This window comes from Monopterus albus, unplaced genomic scaffold (genome assembly GCF_001952655.1).
Source record: "Monopterus albus unplaced genomic scaffold, M_albus_1.0 scaffold69.1, whole genome shotgun sequence".
Lineage (NCBI taxonomy): Eukaryota > Metazoa > Chordata > Actinopteri > Synbranchiformes > Synbranchidae > Monopterus > Monopterus albus.
Genome location: NW_018127949.1, coordinates 4,669,017 through 4,685,437, shown reverse-complemented (window position 1 = coordinate 4,685,437; position 16,421 = coordinate 4,669,017). Strand labels below are relative to the sequence as shown.

At 42.5% G+C, this 16,421-nt stretch overlaps 2 protein-coding genes and 1 non-coding gene across 4 annotated transcripts; 2 read left to right on the top strand and 1 right to left on the bottom strand.

The window, feature by feature from the left end:
• The first annotated feature begins 393 nt into the window (after window positions 1–393).
• On the top strand, window positions 394–3,423 carry socs3b (suppressor of cytokine signaling 3b). Its single transcript, XM_020605357.1, has 2 exons — window positions 394–728; window positions 842–3,423. The coding sequence occupies exons 1-2, from the start codon at window positions 633–635 to the stop codon at window positions 1,397–1,399; spliced, it is 654 nt and encodes a 217-aa protein (XP_020461013.1). The 5' UTR covers window positions 394–632; the 3' UTR covers window positions 1,400–3,423.
• Window positions 3,424–12,416: 8,993 nt separating this feature from the next.
• Window positions 12,417–15,608, top strand: tha1 (threonine aldolase 1). Of its 2 annotated transcripts, XM_020605259.1 has the most exons (7): window positions 12,418–12,789; window positions 13,407–13,490; window positions 13,559–13,647; window positions 13,756–13,941; window positions 14,166–14,303; window positions 14,452–14,644; window positions 14,745–15,608. In XM_020605259.1, exons 1-7 carry the CDS (start codon window positions 12,513–12,515, stop codon window positions 15,047–15,049), a joined length of 1,272 nt encoding a protein of 423 aa, XP_020460915.1. In that variant the 5' UTR covers window positions 12,418–12,512; the 3' UTR covers window positions 15,050–15,608. The 2 variants fall into 2 exon arrangements, with proteins under 2 accessions (XP_020460916.1, XP_020460915.1); XM_020605260.1 differs by lacking the exon at window positions 13,407–13,490 and having other exon boundaries at window positions 12,417–12,789.
• Window positions 15,609–15,770: 162 nt separating this feature from the next.
• On the bottom strand, window positions 15,771–15,852 carry trnal-uag (transfer RNA leucine (anticodon UAG)). The gene has a single exon. It is a non-coding gene; the product is annotated as a tRNA-Leu (tRNA).
• Window positions 15,853–16,421: the final 569 nt, after the last annotated feature.

Genomic DNA, 16,421 nt, shown 5'->3' with positions numbered 1-16,421 from the left:
TCTTTCACAATGACCCTGTTTCTGAAATCCCTTGTTGCGGTCCGCCCGATCGAAGACAATTGAAAGCAATCAGGATCCAGTTGCTGTCTGGCTGCACGGTGCAGCAGCAGCAGTCTCGTGCGAGTAAGCGAGGATTCATTTAAACTAAATATAAACTGTGCGCTGCCCAGTCTTGCCTTATCCATTTGCCAGAGTAACAGTAACTGTGTTTTATGAAGGTAAACCGAGAACTCCAGCGTTGCAGAGTGGTCATTTATTTATGTCACTGCTTATGAATGAGTGTAAGGACACTGTATGGTTACCTGCTTTTGCATGTGTATTAGTCTATATATTGAAGAAAATGCCTAATGTGGACGCTGTCCTTCCTGCGCCCTGTCTCCAGCTGTCTGTAGGTGTTCTCTACCAGCCCCTCTCTGGATGCATCAGACTCCTCTGCCCCGGGGCCCTGGACCCGGTGTGTGACCCAACCGCCCTCACCCTATTCCCCCTCTCTCTCCTCTGCCCCTGCCCCAAACTCTCCTCCTCTTGTCAGCCTCAACGCTCCTGTTCTGGGCCCCCTGCCTCTCGACCAGCAGGCAGAGGCAGGGGGCCATGGCGCCGTGGTGGCCTTTGGTGGGCACAACCCCCTCACCATGAGCAGTGTGCCCCCTCCGGAGGGCAGGGTTCAGGGGTCCAGCTTTACCCCACATCATTACAAGCCCTTCAGTTCACATGCGCACTACCAACAGGTCAGTCACTCCTGAGTTTTTAGAGAAATTGCTGAATGTGTTATTAAAGTCCAGAATTTCACCCTTGGCTGAAAACCCATTAATAATAGAGGTTTCTCTCTTACCTATTTTAGGTGATGCGTGCATTGCATAAGCTTCAGGAAAGTGGGTTTTACTGGGGGGCTGTAGGGGGACGGGAGGCCAGCTCCCTGCTGCGCTCTGAACCTCCTGGAACTTTCTTGATCCGGGACTCCTCAGACCACCACCACTTCTTCACCCTCTCTGTCCAGACAGCGCGAGGAACAAAGAACCTGCGAATTCACAGCGAGGGAGGCGGCTTCTTCTTACAGCCAGACCCCCAAAACACCCAAGAGCTCCCGCAGTTTGATTGCGTGCTGAAACTTATAGCACATTACATGGGGAAAGGGCCAGATGCTGGAAGAAATCGAGAAGGGGCATGTGGGGGTAATTCAGGAGAGGCAGACATGAAGGGACGGAACATTTATTTGATCCACACCGGCGGGGAGAGGATCCCCCTGGAGTTGCGGCGACCGCTCTCAACTTCTCTCTCGTCCCTGCAGCACATGTGCAGGAGGACCCTGAACAGCAGAGGCCTGGGGGGGTCGGAGCAAGCCGAGCAGCTCCCGCACACACTTAGAGACTTCCTGGAGGAGTACGATGCTCCCATATGACTGACAGGAACAGCACAGGTTCCACTACATGGACCAGGTGCATGGGAGACAGCACAGGCCAGTTCTCGGTGCTTACGTGAATATGTGTGCCATCAGAAGTTGACCGGGGTTAGCCTTAGATGTGAGGTCAGTTATTCCTGTTGGTTAGAATCAGCTGATCTCAGATCTGTTTCAACACTGATGGACACCACCGAACTAGGTTCTGTGATGAGGAGTGTGATTTGGACAACCAACGATTACCCAGTCTGTCCTGCCTTGCAAAAACTGGCCACTAGAGTGAATGGCAGATGAAGCCAGAGGTCAGTGTTTCCTGTGACTGACTCAGACGCAGAGCAGAGCCTCGTAGAAGATTAACCTGATTGGTCATTGTTAATGATGACAGTGACAACATGATCGATACACCACCAGTGATCCTTGAGGGGCTTAGTGTGCTCCAGAAGAACCCTCTCCTCTCCTCTGTCAGCCGGACATTTACAACTCTTTGGATTACTGTGGACAGAGAGAAAAACAGCAAAGGACACAAAGGCTCAGGGGTGGTTAAGGACGAACGGGTTTCAGAGAAAAGTCAAAAGTCCAAATAAGGGGCTCAAAGCAGAGAACATATTTGTTTGTCTGAGTGTGTGTGCATTTGTGTGTTGTGGTGGTGTACACATTTCCATTGCTGTTTCCCGCAAATGTTGCCTCATAGAGGGGAGTGGGGTGGTCATGGACACTACCTCTGTGCACACACACACACACACAGGTTCAGGCCTACATGTAGGTTTTGTTAGTGTGGGAACAAAACAAAAAAAAGGCTTACAAAGCATCTTGTCCCTCTCCTGTTTCATTTATTGTGTCTCCTCCATTACCATATTCCCTGCCCTCGACTTTTTGTTTCTTGAGTTGCATGTGCGCTTTGACGGTGACAGAAAACAGGTTGCTGCAGCAGAGACAAAAGCTTGTTACCAAGACAAAAGCCTGGGCACAGGACCAAATGAAACATCAGAATTTATTTTTATCCAGACTAGCTGGAAAAATGTCAGTGACACTGTAAAGCACCTTGGTGAATGACAACTATGATGATCCTATAGACTGGAGAGGTGGGAAAGTGTGAGGAGAGGGGTAGAATGATAAAGTGCAGGAAATGGGATTAGGAAAAGCAAACTGAAGGGGACAGAAAACCAAGGAGGGGGCTATTGTGGGGGAGAACGGGGAGGAGACATTACTGGTATACAGCTAAGACAAAAACCACTGACATGATTGATATCCCAGACTTTGGGGAAATGATACAGTTCAACAGGATACTCTAAATATAAAACCAGGTTTGCCAAGAAGCCCCATGTGAAAAAAGAACATTTTGGCTGAGTCTTAAATCTGTGTTTTAGATCTTCTCACTCTGATTTCTTCTTAACATTACATTGTCATCTCAAACTTATTTCTTTTTGTAAAAACATCTTGGTGTGTTTGAGTGTCTGCTGTCTCCCTCCTGGATTTCTTAAATCACCTCTGATGAAGGGTCTAAGAGTGGAAATGTACTGTTATGTGGATGGTAACTTTAGACAGGCTTTTCGCCCCATCTACCTTCCACAGTTACCTCTGAAGCAGGAGTGGACAGTCAAGTCTGAATGTCAAGGGAACACAAAACTTCCCTGAAGCAAGTCTTTTAAAAAAGCGTTTTGTAAACCAACACGACTCGGATTTGATCAAAACCGTTTGGTCTGTGTTCGACCAGTGCTAATATTGGACTGGTCGGATTGTCACATCATATGGCTGTTGACTTTATACCACAGTGAAACACATTTTTGGTCAAATCTCAGCCTTATTTTCTCACATCACATCAAGTTTTGACATGTGTCACACCATCAGACCACACATGTATGTGAATCATTTGTCTTTTATAAAGACTGACAAAAGGCAAGCCACTGGTCTGGCGAAATACAAGTTGTAATATCTGAAAAGACAAAGCATTACAAAAAAATAAATGAAAAGGAGCATTGCACATATTTATATTTCTAACATATTTCAATAATTTATATTAAAGAGCACTATTTTTACAAAAGTCAATGCATTTGCCCTGTGTGTTACTTCTCTGTTTCTTCGCCTCGTTCACTGCTTCTCTTTTGTTTCCTGACTTCACTGAGTCAATATTGGCTTTTTAAGCTCTAACTTGCTGTAATGTATTGTAAGGCAGTCTGTATTCCAGCAATGCCCAGCCCCACAACTAGATTATTTATTGACAAATGGCACTTTCTAGTTAAACAAAGCAGTGTTTATTGAGTCGGCAGGCCTTTAAAGAGCTTCACCACAGGACGCACATTCATCATAGGGTTAAAATGACTGCAATCATCACTTCTGTATTTTCTCAGCAACAGCATAGTGGGCAAATTCTATAGGCATTAGAGCGCATATAGGAATGGGTGGAGACAAGGCTTGTCAGAAATGCCCTGTAGATGTACACAGTACACAAACAAAGGGATTCCCAGAAGCACACAGTAAATGTCATCGCACACAGGCATGCACACATACATTGACACAGCAGTTGCTGTGCAGAAAGCTCGCTTTGGGCTGGACCTAACTGGAAAGGAATGCAGCGGGGTTTATACATCCTGCCTGAGGGGCAGAGAGAGGATGGTGTCCTCTAGAGAGTGTAGATACAGTATGCATGTGTGTGTGTAAGAGGTCAAATAGGTGAAAGGGTCCACGGGGAGATTTATGGTTGTGGGTTAAGTGTGCAGCCAGTGCAGAGTATGTGTGGGTGTGTAAGAGGTTGGTCTAGCTAGATTGCTGCTGGCAAAATTAAGAAGGAGGTGAGTTTCTTCATTTCTATGTTCCTCCCTCTCTCTCTTTCACACACACACAGACGCACACGTGTGTGTGTTTGTTTTCACTCCTCATGGGGACTATACACTGACTTGCATTCATTTCCTGGAGACTGCTGCTTGCATAACCTTACTTCAGCCTTAAAGCACTCTAAAATTCAGTGATTTACATGTTTGGGGACCAGCGTCCAGTCCCCACAATTTGAGTGTGTGCACAGGTTTGGGCCCCTGCAGTGTGAGTAGCACCAAAGCGTGCACACACATACACACACGGTTCCCATTCCCTGCATACCTAGTGTTCTGTCTGAGGCTGACTTCCAGGAAAGAGGCACTTTAATTGAGTTGAGTTTTTATGGTTTGCCTGATGTTAGTGTATGTTTGAGAAAGAGCGAACGAAGGGTGTTGTGTGTGAGTGTGGATGTGATGTGTGTGTGTGTTTGAGAGAGAGAAAGAGAGATAGGAGACTCCATCTAGAAAGAATACACAAAAATGATGCAGAAAAGTGATGTGAAACTGAACTGTTGACAGTTACCACGTAGTAAAGTTCACTGACAATATGGTACATATGTACATTAAACTAGTCAGCACAAACACATCAGTATTTCTATAGCTGTAAGGACACATCGATATAATACATGCCCTAGCCCCTAACTCTAACAATCACAACTAGGCCAGAACCATTACCTTAACCCTAGCCTAAACCTAATTTTAATCTTAACCCTCAAACAATCCTTTCAAGTTTTAAGAACTGGCTAAAATGTTCTCACAAACTAACATTTGTCCACACAAACATAAAAATACATGCACAAACACACACATCTAGATATGAGCCATTCAAATATCTTTGTGGGAATGAGAGGACAACAATAATAACTGTTTTTAGAGCTTACCTCAGTTCAGGTAATTACAATGATTTAAAAAAACTCAGCTCTACAGTTCATTATTATGCTATGACACTTACAGGAAAAAATGTGTTTCTAAAGTTGCTGTTTGAATGCTGGTGTGTGTGTGAAAATGTGGGTGGGTGACACTATTTGTTTATGAGGGGAAGACTGAGTGTGCACTTATAGACAAAAGTGATGTAGTTCAAGAGACAAACAGAAATGAGTGTCTTCTTCCCAAAATCCAACCAGAATAATCCAGTTTCACATACACACATTGTCCAAATAAGCCAGCTCAGCGCACTGTGACTCATTTTATGTTCCCCATAGTTGCCTGGTTAGTGGGGCTGGAATATTTTGCCTGTATCCTCTTGTGAATCTCACACACTCATAGAAAGTCTTTCCACCATGATTCATTTTTCGGGTAATGATTTGCTGTGTCCAGCTCAACAGTTGTCAACAGCCTCCCGGCCAAGCACAACACCCGGCTCTCAAACAAAACTGTACTCGATTTGGAGGTTTTTATACTTTTTTTTTTTTCCAACAATCAAAACATTCACACCAAAGTTTGGGAACCACTGCTCAAAGCTTTACCATCATGTTTTAATGCAGCAAGAAGAAATGTGAAGCAAGTTCAGTGTGGAGATTGTTTTAAAAGTGAGCTGGTTTGACCAAAAACATTCTTGCAGTCTGATTAAGATCTATGTGTCAACAGTATTTAATTTCATTCCTGAGCTCATGAGTTAAAACTGTGTCAAGCACAGAAGGTGAAAAGAGTACTAAAGGGGATATGCCCTGCAACCAGCAATCCACATTGTTCTTCCAGGAAGGGTCTCCAGTTTGTTGATTATTTCTTCCAGGAAGGCTTTTTGTTGGCTGATCGACACTTCTAGGAAAGATGTTGGGTTGGCCCATCAGCTCGAGTATTGTCACAGCCGCTTCTGATAAAGTCAGACCAGCTTCCAGGAAACCAGAGATTTACCCTCCAGCATTCCATCATTCCTTCACCATCAGCGCACAGAGAGTGAGACAGCGAGAACGAGAGGGAGCAGAAGGGGTATAACCGGGACATGGATCAATAAAAACCATATGGGAAGCATACAGATGCACTCAAAAACAAAAATGTGTACGCGCATGCATGTATTTGTGTGTGTGCACAAGCCTGTAAAGACACAGCCTTGACCTGCACTCACTGACCATCTCACTGTGACACATGCAAACACGCAAACACTCACTCAAACCACAGTATTTTTCTAAGCCAACTGTTCACCCCCCCAGTGCACCCCTCCCTCTGCAGCATTTGAAACTCATTGTGACTAACTGTATTTTCACTTAAAAACATCACTGAAATGGTTTCCCGTAACACCTGGACAGCCTAACAGATGGGTGTGTCTGTGCTGTTCCTGACGGGAAGAACAAAGACAGCTACCTGGGATGATCTGAAAACAGAACTGTTTGTAAAAGGCAGTTGTGAGGCATGGTGCAGGAGTCATTGTTTCACCTATGAGGTAAATGTTTCTGTTGTTTTTTATTTCTATTCTCAGTTATGTGAGCATAGCGGCAAAGAAGCACAGATGCCAAATGACTTACTGTAACAGCATGGACTCGGACCAAACCCTCTAACGCTCTCAGGTGTCACTGTGTCCCCTTAGCCAGCAAACAGGACTGCAAAATATTTCAGTGTGAGACTGCAGCAGACAAATGAGTACAAGCACTAGCGTAAGCACACACATATGTGGTGGGTGAGGGGTTTTCCTTCATTCTGACATCCATGACTTACCTACAGTTTACCTACAGTAGTACAAGACATGCCCAACATCATGCCCAAGAAAATGCAGCAGTGTGACAATAAAAAGATACTAAAAGTCTTGCATTCACAGTTGAACTGTGGTATAATAGTAGCAATTTATTTGCACTAAAATGCATTTAAGTAACAAAAGTATAAGTGCTCACTGTAAGCAGAGTCCAGTTTACATGTCAAATGAAAACTGCAACTGAGAAACACATTTAGTCACATCACTGTGGAGTGTTAGGTAGGAAGACTGATACCGTTCTTCTGCTTGTGCACTAAATCTAAAGCTAATGAACATGGGGAAACACCTTTAGTGTAAACAGATTTTGGACATGGCACCAACTGGCATAATAGTCCATCCAGTGAGACATTTCAACAAGAATGTGAACCTCATGGTGGCGCTAGTGAAAAGGACACTGGGATTTGTCCTCTAATAATTATCAACGCCTGTACAAAAATTTGTGCCAATTAATCTTGTACCGTAAATATAAATGAATACTGATGAAATGTTAGTGGCTCACTAGTCTTTAGAGTTCATCAGTGAGGACCACTGACATCTCTACAGAATTTCAAAGCAATCCATCCACTAGGTGCTGAGATATTTCATTCTAGGAAAACTGGTGGACTGACCGACCAACTTTACCAAACCTAGAGTCACGGCAGTGGTGTGTTAATAAGAACATTTCAATCTGAAATAATGTAGAAGCATAAGCATTTCACTAACTGTAGCTACAGTAATCATTCCCACCTCTGTTTACCTGCAGGACACAGTCATTCTGTTACACACACAAACACTCACTCACACATTCTAAGTCAACATTTCTGAGTGTATGAATTAACAGCAGCAGGAAAAATGTTTGGGAGGGTCTCAGTCTCTGGCGACCCTTGCATGACCAATGACCAATATCAATGTCTGATAAACACCAGGACTCTGCAAAAAAGTTTCTCATGAGTCAAGACCAGAACTGCTTAAATGGTACACTAGACTTTACAAGGTTTTCACTGCAAAATGACAAAAGCCTTCAATGCAAAGTAGATATTTTGAACATGAACAGCAGCACTTTTCTGCCAGTAACTAACAGGCTACTCTGTTTTGTCTCAACAAGGATCCAATTGGATTAAACAAGCCCCAAAGCTGAGCACTCTACCTCTATTCAGCTATTGACCTGCCACAGCATGCATCCCCCAACATAAAACAAAGGCACTGCTCAGCCTACTGCCTACGTGTGTGCACACTTAAATAATTTCACCTTGTCAGAACAGCCCACTCATTAAGGTCTAATAACTGTTCTATTCTTTTTCCTGCAAAAGGTGGCATTTCTGCACGTGTGCGTGTGTGCGTGCGCGCACACACACACACACACACACACACACACTTGACCCCCCTTCCCTCTGTCTGTTTTTTATGTGAAAGATCAGATTTGTTCCTGAAAGAGGGAAACAGGGGGTCCGCTGTGTGTGCGCCCAGCAGTGAACAGCATCTAAATGCAAGAGACAATCAGAGAGCTGTATAGGCACTGAGCCCCCCAAGTACTGCTGGTTTATAGGGCTCAGCTTCAGAGAAGTCACGTGACTTCCCAGAGAGAGAGAGAGAGAGAGAGAGAGAGATGGAGAGAGGGAGAGGAGTAGGCAATGTGGGAAAGGAAGATGAAGAGGAGGGGAAGTGAAAAGAGGGTCAGGAGGGTGACAGGATCACTGTGAGGGGTGAATTGAAGCTCTGGTAAATTAATGGAAGAGAAGGAGGTTAAGAAAAAGAGAGACGCAACTGTTCTCGGAAGTGAAATTGTACAGGCTGGTCGTGTTCTCTAATTACAGCTGAATGAACAAAATGAGAACTGACTGAGAGGAGAAGTCATCAGTGGATGAATGAACGATGAATGTGCACACACAGGTAATAGTGGTTGAAGTTGATTACTACAGCGGGTAATCTCGATGCTCTGGTTAAGCCTGCCTCACACAGTCACACAACTATCATCACCACAATGCATACAGGAACAGTTCACCCAAATCATAAAAGGTTTACAGTGGTCTCAAGACATGTAGATGAACTATGTGCAGAGGTTTCGAGCTATTAGCTTATGAATGCTAAAAACAGAAGAGTAAAATTTTGTTTGAGCACACAAAGCATTTAAAATCCTTTTGTTTTTCTAGTTGTATTGTTCTGGTTGCTAGAATTTACGGCAGTTGTCAAGAGTTTTCATTGTACCTATTGACGTGGCTCTAACAGAAACTGTTCAAAAACTGCTGCCGCATGTGGGAGTATTACAGTTTTAGACAACAGTGTGCTTTAACTTTGCTGCAACCATTTGGGAAGGGCACTTTTGTTGTTTCAGCGTGACAATACTTAGCTGTAAAGTGCAGAGCTGAAACAATCAGTTCATTGATTTGTCAATCACAAAAAATGTTGTGGTTTTTGGTCTTTTGTTTAAACTAATCAATCTATATAAAGATGTCACTTTAAGCTCGGCGACACTCTGATGGGCATTTGATTAGCTGATTAATCAAATAGATAAATAAATTAATAATTAATTGATAATGAATACAATCATTAGCTGCAGTCTTTGTAAAATGCCAGATCCATTAAGAAATGGCGTTACAAGATTGGTGTGGAAGAACTTAATGACCTGCACAGAGTTGTGACCACAACCCTGTCCAGCTGAAACAGTGACGGCTAACCAGGTCTTAACACCAAACATCAGTGTTGGATCTCACTAAGGCTCTTGTGGCTGAATGGAGAAAATCCCTGCAGCCAGGTTCCAAAACTCAGTGGAAAGTCTTCCCAGAAGAGGTAAGGCTGTTGTAGCATCATATTAAATGTGCTTAATGGTTTAGGAATGAGATGTTCAGCAATCACATGTGGATGTAATGATCAGTTGTCCACATGCTTTCGGTCATATAGTATATCTGCATAGTTAGCTACCACTAGAGAGGTTTGAAAATCTGTTTTGTTTTTATTTGGGTGAAGTGACCGGAACCACCAAGCCTCCCCTACTACTTAAGAGAAATGTATCTGCATGTGTGAGTGTGTGTGTGTGTGTGTGTGTGTGTCCACATGGTCTATGACATATGAAGTAGGGGGGTAGTGTGAAATATGAAACAGATGTTTCTCTTGTTTCGCAGGCACTGATGTCGACACCTTTACACTGCACAGGGGAGTGTGTGTGCGTCTTTGTGTGTGTGTATGAAAAACCTCATTTGAGGGAAGGCTTCCCAGAAACACCTGTTTTGTTCCAGTTAATATCTCTCGTCATGGTGAAGAAATAATGGCCTCAGTGAAGGAGAAGAGAGAGAGGGGGGGGAGGGAGGGAGGTGGGGGGTAACCTCCATTCCCTCCTTCTGTGAAAGAGAAGAGCTCATGTGGGATGAACACATTCGTTTATTCATTCAGCCCGTCTATTTTCAGCCCAGTGGGTTTTTGGTTATTGGAAAGGCGTTGCCGTCTCGCTCCTTCCCAGAAGAAGTCAATATTTCTCCCTCTCCTTCATTTCTCCCTCTCTGCCTCTTTTTCTCTAATTCAATATTTTCTCCAAAACACCACTCTCGCTTCCATGCACAGGCAAGGAATGCTGGAAGGCATTTGAGAGAAACAAAACACACAAGCAGAAGCACAGAGCAGTGTATACACACACACATACAAACAAAAGTGTGAGGTTACAGAACGCAATGCCAACAGTGATCCCGGAAAAACTCCTGCTCAGGATGTCTCCCCCCTTTCTCCATCTTATCACAATTATCCACCACTGCTCTGTCCTGCTCACCACTGCATCTTTATCTGTCTCTGTTGAAGGCTTTTGTGGGGCTCTTGAGACCGACTGTGGCCTCTTTACGATGCTGATGTTTGCTAATGACTTTTAATGATGACTTGTTATGGCTCATAAAACCTGGCTCTGTTACTGGCAAGATCAACTTTAACTACAGTACTGTGTGGTCCTGATAACACACAATGGGACTTTTATCAAGTGATTGAAATCAGACAAGACAGCATACATATGCATGTGAGTGGGCAAAATGTGTAGGGGAGGGGACGAGATGTTATGTGAGTGTAGCAGTAGCATTTGTAGTTCAGTAAAGCGAGTATCAGAAATGCACCTCTCGTGAAGCCTAATCTCAGTCCACAGTAGATAAATTACCACAAGTCTTATTCACCAAATACTGACTTTGTCCCTGAGGCATAAGGGAACTAGGCCATCACTGCAGTGAAAAGTTAGATAAAAACTGTGCTAGATATAACTAGTTTGGTTTGGGCCTGAGCCCGTAGCACCATCATATCATGTGCGTTGGGGGGTAGGGATGGTATATGGACATGTCTTCACCTCCTTTCTCGCTATAAATGGATAATGGATGATGTCTGTGCACCAGTTTGATTTACAGCTCAGTGCAGGGATAAGGTCAAGCCAAAGCAAGCTTGTGACCCCTGAAGAATCCTGGGATGTCAGAGATATTTCAGAGCATTTGTGACCACAACATGGTGCAAACACATCATGTACACTGGCACAGGAACAGATAGACACCCACAGCTGTACAGAGACATTTACGCACATGCATGCCTCACTCACTGGGGTGTGATTAATGTAGGACATGGTGGGAGTTATTACTGGCAACTGTATTCAAATTCAAAACATACTGAACAGAAAGGGCTGTTTAATAATTATATTCTGACTTTTTTAAAGGGATTTGTCTGAGAAAGTTTGGAAGAAAAAACAGAAAACTCAAAAGGACACTGATAACGATAGATGATGTTTGTCTCTGACTATGTTCAGTATTCAAAATGGGGGAAAACACTTGAAAAAACATTTAAAAATTCTCGTTTCCATAGAAGTTGTTTTCTGTGCAAACATCCATCAATGCTCCAAATAAGTAGCCTGAACAAATGGGGTAAACATTGATGAACTGACTGACAAAATATCATCAACTACTATGATAACTGATTCATTGTTGTTTATTTGTCATTCCAGTTAAAAGCTATTTTAATAGATAAAAGTAAAAATGTCAAATGTTTGATTGTCCCAAATTCACAGTTTTTTGTTTTTTAATTGAGAAAACAACTGACAGATTAATCAATTATTAAAATAATTAGTACTAACAACCCTAGTAAATAAAATATAATGATCACCTATGCAGCATAATGCAGTATTATCCTGTACAATTATATAGCAATAAATATACATTTTGTGAAGCCCATTATGACTGATTTTGACTGAGACTGTGTCCGCCAGGAGCTAATTTACTATTGGTTTTTAAATATAATTCAGCACAAACTATAGCTTCACAGTTCACCAAATCTCCTTATAAACAACATTAACACAAATTAAAATTAGCAGGTTCATCGTACATTATGTGATTAACTGTATTTTATATGCAATCCATCCTGTTATCTGGTATGTAGGCTACAGTACAAAACCAGAATAAGTGAACAGGTTATAATTTCCTGGATTATACTGTCCATTTGAAACAACTTCTGATACTTCAGGTTCAGGTGTAACGTAGTATTTCTTGATACAATGGCGCCACCTTCGGGTGAATACAGCTTTGTGCATGGTAATTAATTGATAGGTCATCCATTTATATTCCTTGTAGTTAATGATCGATTTAAAGTTCAGCACGGAAACTCCAACAATAAATATGAGGAGCAGGGGCGCACCATGTCATTTTCCTGCACGTTTTTATTTAAACTTTTGAACCATGGTGTCGTCGCTTCAAGCAAAGCGTTTCGTGCACGACACAACGTCCCTGCCGCCGCACGGGGCTACTACAACATCCCCGAGAAACCCAGGTTCCCCGGGACGTCTGGTGCGGGCAGCGTCCGGGTGGTGGACCTCCGCAGCGACACGGTGACTAAGCCCGGGCCGGCGATGCGCCGGGCCATGGCGGAGGCCGAAGTCGGAGATGATGTGATGGGAGAAGACCCGACAATAAATGGTTAGACCTAAGGCCTTATCTTAGTGATGGTAAAAATGATACCTTATATGTCATTTTGGCGGGGTATTAACCTGAAATATCCTATTTATGAATAGTTTTAAAATAGTTCCTGCATAACTGTGAATCAAGGAGGACTGTAAAGTAGGTATATTGAAATAGTTTGATAACTATTCAGAGCACTAATATAACACAATTTTGCTACATGTTCTAATTTAAATATTAACTTCTTCATTAAGTAATATGCACCTATACAATAGATACATATTGCTATTTTTGTGTTCCTTCCAGTAAAGGGTGGCTTCATGTCTGCTAAAGAAGAGCAAATGCTTTATTGGGTTAATGAGTAAACCAGTCTAGTCAGCAAAAATCTCCAAAAGAAAGGTTTGGTCTGTTGTATTTTTATGGCCCATAACTACAAATCTGCCTGAAATTAACTTTGCAAAATGCAAAACTTATGAAGCCAATCTGTCAGTAAAATATAACCATTAACATGAAAAAGAAGCAAGGGGGAATGGCTCATCCAGTTCAAAAGTCAGAGATGAATTTGATTTGATATGAACGTACCTGCAAATTTACTTGTGAAATGTTACCTAAACAGTGTCTCTAAATTTCTGCAGAGTTACAGAAAATTGCAGCTGATATGTTTGGGATGGAGGCTGCACTGTTTGTCCCCTCTGGAACCATGAGTAACCTCATTGCAGGTGAGTTGTCCTTTTATTGGGAGTGTCTGAATCAATTTTCTGAAACCAAAATGCATTTCTCTGTCCAGTGATGGTGCACTGCAGGGAGCGTGGCGATGAGATGATTGTGGGCGATCTATCCCATTTACACATCTATGAGCAGGGAGGGAGTGCACAGGTGAGTTAAACTGAGCAGCAACCACTTGTAGTCAGGCCCATTACGCCTCTTTGCACATCTTCTTCTGTACAGCTTTTACTTCCAGTGTGTATTTGTGTGTTGACACAGTTGGCTGGTGTCCACTCCACCACAGTGACCACCCTCCCTGATGGAACATTTGACTTGGAGCAGCTGGAGTTGAAGATTTGCCACGGTTACCCTGACCCCCACTATCCTCGCTCATGCCTCATATGTGTGGAGAATACACACAATATACAGGGAGGACGCGTGCTTCCTCTGACCTTCCTGCAGGAGGTGTGCATGTGTGTGTGTGTGATTTGTTTTTAAGGTTCAATCAGGAACACCTCATCTTGTGATTAAAGTTCAATCAGGAACACCTCATCTTGTGACAGTAAAGCTCATGCTGATAGACAAACTTGTGAAAGCAGTTGTGGTACTTGCCTTACTACAATAGACTGGACAATCCAGTATCTTTCACAGGTCTCGTCACCTTTACATGGTCTGTTTCCATCTCCAAGGTGCGTACTTTAGCAGACAAACATGGTCTGTCAGTTCACATGGATGGAGCAAGGGTGATGAACGCTGCTGTGGCCCAGGGGGTGCCTCCATCCACCATCCTGCAGCACACACACACCGTCAGCGTGTGCCTGTCCAAGGTGAGACTGCCGAACACGAACACACACAGCATACTCAGTCATTTCATTGTCTATTTTAGACAGTGAGTAGGGCCACAACAAATGAAGAACATGCAGACAAATAAAACATTTCATAGCAAAGTCAAATTCACATCACAGTGTTTAACAGGGTTTGGGTGCCCCTGTGGGAAGCATGCTGGCTGGACCCAAAAACTTCATATCCCAGGCAGTACGATGCCGTAAAGCCCTGGGTGGGGGGATGCGGCAGGCTGGTATACTAGCAGCAGCAGGAAAGCTGTCTTTACTGGAGAATGTAGAAAAACTGCAGGAGGATCACCGCAATGCAAAAACCTTTGCTCAAGGTGTGTAACTCAATTCTGTCTGTGCAATTGTAATCATTAACTGTCTGACTTAATGCTCCTACTTGTAACTTCTTCCTGCTTGTTTCTTCTCCTCACGTAGCTCTGCTCCAGTGTGATCCTCCTCTGTTCATTGTAGACACAGCAGCTGTGGAGACAAACATCCTGTGTTTCCATCTACAGGAACTTGGCCTGAGCCCCTCTGAGTTTTGTGCCCGCATGGGTCAGGTTTGTGAGGGAGAGGAGGCAGCACTGGGACAGGGGATTCAAGTTCTCATGTGCCCTTATTTTGGAAATTCAGTACGAGCTGTGTGGCATCTTGGGATATCCCCTGAAGATACCCAGCTGGCCATCCAGAAAATGCAGTTTGTGGCTTCACAGTACTTGGAAAAACTCAGGGCCCAGTGAAACCTCATGTTTCCAAAGATGTATAGTCTAATTACTAGGAAGGATCTGAGAATTTCTGCACAGACTAATCTAGATGAACACTGAAGGACTATATACAACAAATACAACATGAGTCACTTTAGATCGTTGATCTCTTTATATCACTATTCACTTCATTCAATTCAGTTCTCGTCATGTATTAAATGTTATGAGCCACTGTTGTCTCTTGTCAGTTTGTTTCATTTATTACCATATATCTTTTATTACAGAGTATAGAGCGTCCTAACATCTGTCATTGCTATTATGTATTAATTTGAGCACTAAATTGATCAATATTTTTTAGAGGTTCTAAAACATTGTTTTATTAACCTTAACCTCTTACTGTGAGTGTCATGGTTCTACATGAACACAATCTGCCCAACCAGTCTTATTATTTCACCTGAGAGGCTTAGCTTCTCTTTTTGTCTTTTTGTATTATTCTGGTTTGGCAGTGCTGTTATGTAGTCATTAAAATGCATTGTTCTTCAAAAACAATTTACAATGTAGTAACCATACAGTCACAAGGTGGCACTGCTGTATCCAAACCTGCTATGTAAAGCCTTTAAACCACTGACATACAAAAGTTTACAAAAATAAGTCTTATTCTTTTGTATCTTGTAAGCTATATTTTCGGTGTATTTTCTCTGCTATATATGAAATTAGTTAAATAATGTACTTAAAGTGTAGTGTGATTAAAAACTAATGGCAGCGGTGGGATTCGAACCCACGCCATCGAAATGACTGGAGCCTAAATCCAGCGCCTTAGACCACTCGGCCACGCTACCACTACCACCACAGTCGCACTAGAGCACCTTATTTACAGGAACATACATTCGTTTACTTTAATCAGCAACGCTTTTGTGCACCTGTACGTAATATTGGTTAACCTTAGTTATAAGCACCACTTTCATTTCATTGATATTAACGTTAATCCCAACGTTAATGTAGCTATTGATTAAATGTAACTAGCCTAATGTTAATTGACGTTGCACTCGAACGTCTGAATGTCATATTTTACTGCCAAACATTTAATGATTTAATATTTACTATTACATTGTATTATCTTTTGTACTATTTATCTTTTATTAATATTTATTGAGTACTTGTTTGTCTTTATTATGCTCAGCTCAGCTGACTAACATAAGTTATTCAATTTAGTAACGTTAGGCCTGCTACATAACAAATAAATAAGCTTAGCATCTTGATGCATTATGATAAGACACGTTATTTAATACCTAGTAATAAATAATATACGTTTATACGTCAAATGTTCTTCCGTAGTAGCACAGTAGCGTTTCTGGAACAGGGCGTGCAACGTAACTACAATATGGGCCAACTTTATTATATAATCATT

Excerpts from the sequence above, each read along its gene's own strand:
- socs3b (XM_020605357.1), top strand. The coding sequence starts at position 633 with ATGAGCAGTGTGCCCCCTCCGGAGGGCAGGGTTCAGGGGTCCAGCTTT. Across the intron at positions 729-841 it reads CACATGCGCACTACCAACAG|GTGATGCGTGCATTGCATAA; the intron begins GTCAGTCACTCC and ends TACCTATTTTAG.
- tha1 (XM_020605259.1), top strand. The coding sequence starts at position 12,513 with ATGTCATTTTCCTGCACGTTTTTATTTAAACTTTTGAACCATGGTGTC. Across the intron at positions 13,942-14,165 it reads CTCTGACCTTCCTGCAGGAG|GTGCGTACTTTAGCAGACAA; the intron begins GTGTGCATGTGT and ends TCCATCTCCAAG. Across the intron at positions 14,304-14,451 it reads TCAGCGTGTGCCTGTCCAAG|GGTTTGGGTGCCCCTGTGGG; the intron begins GTGAGACTGCCG and ends AGTGTTTAACAG.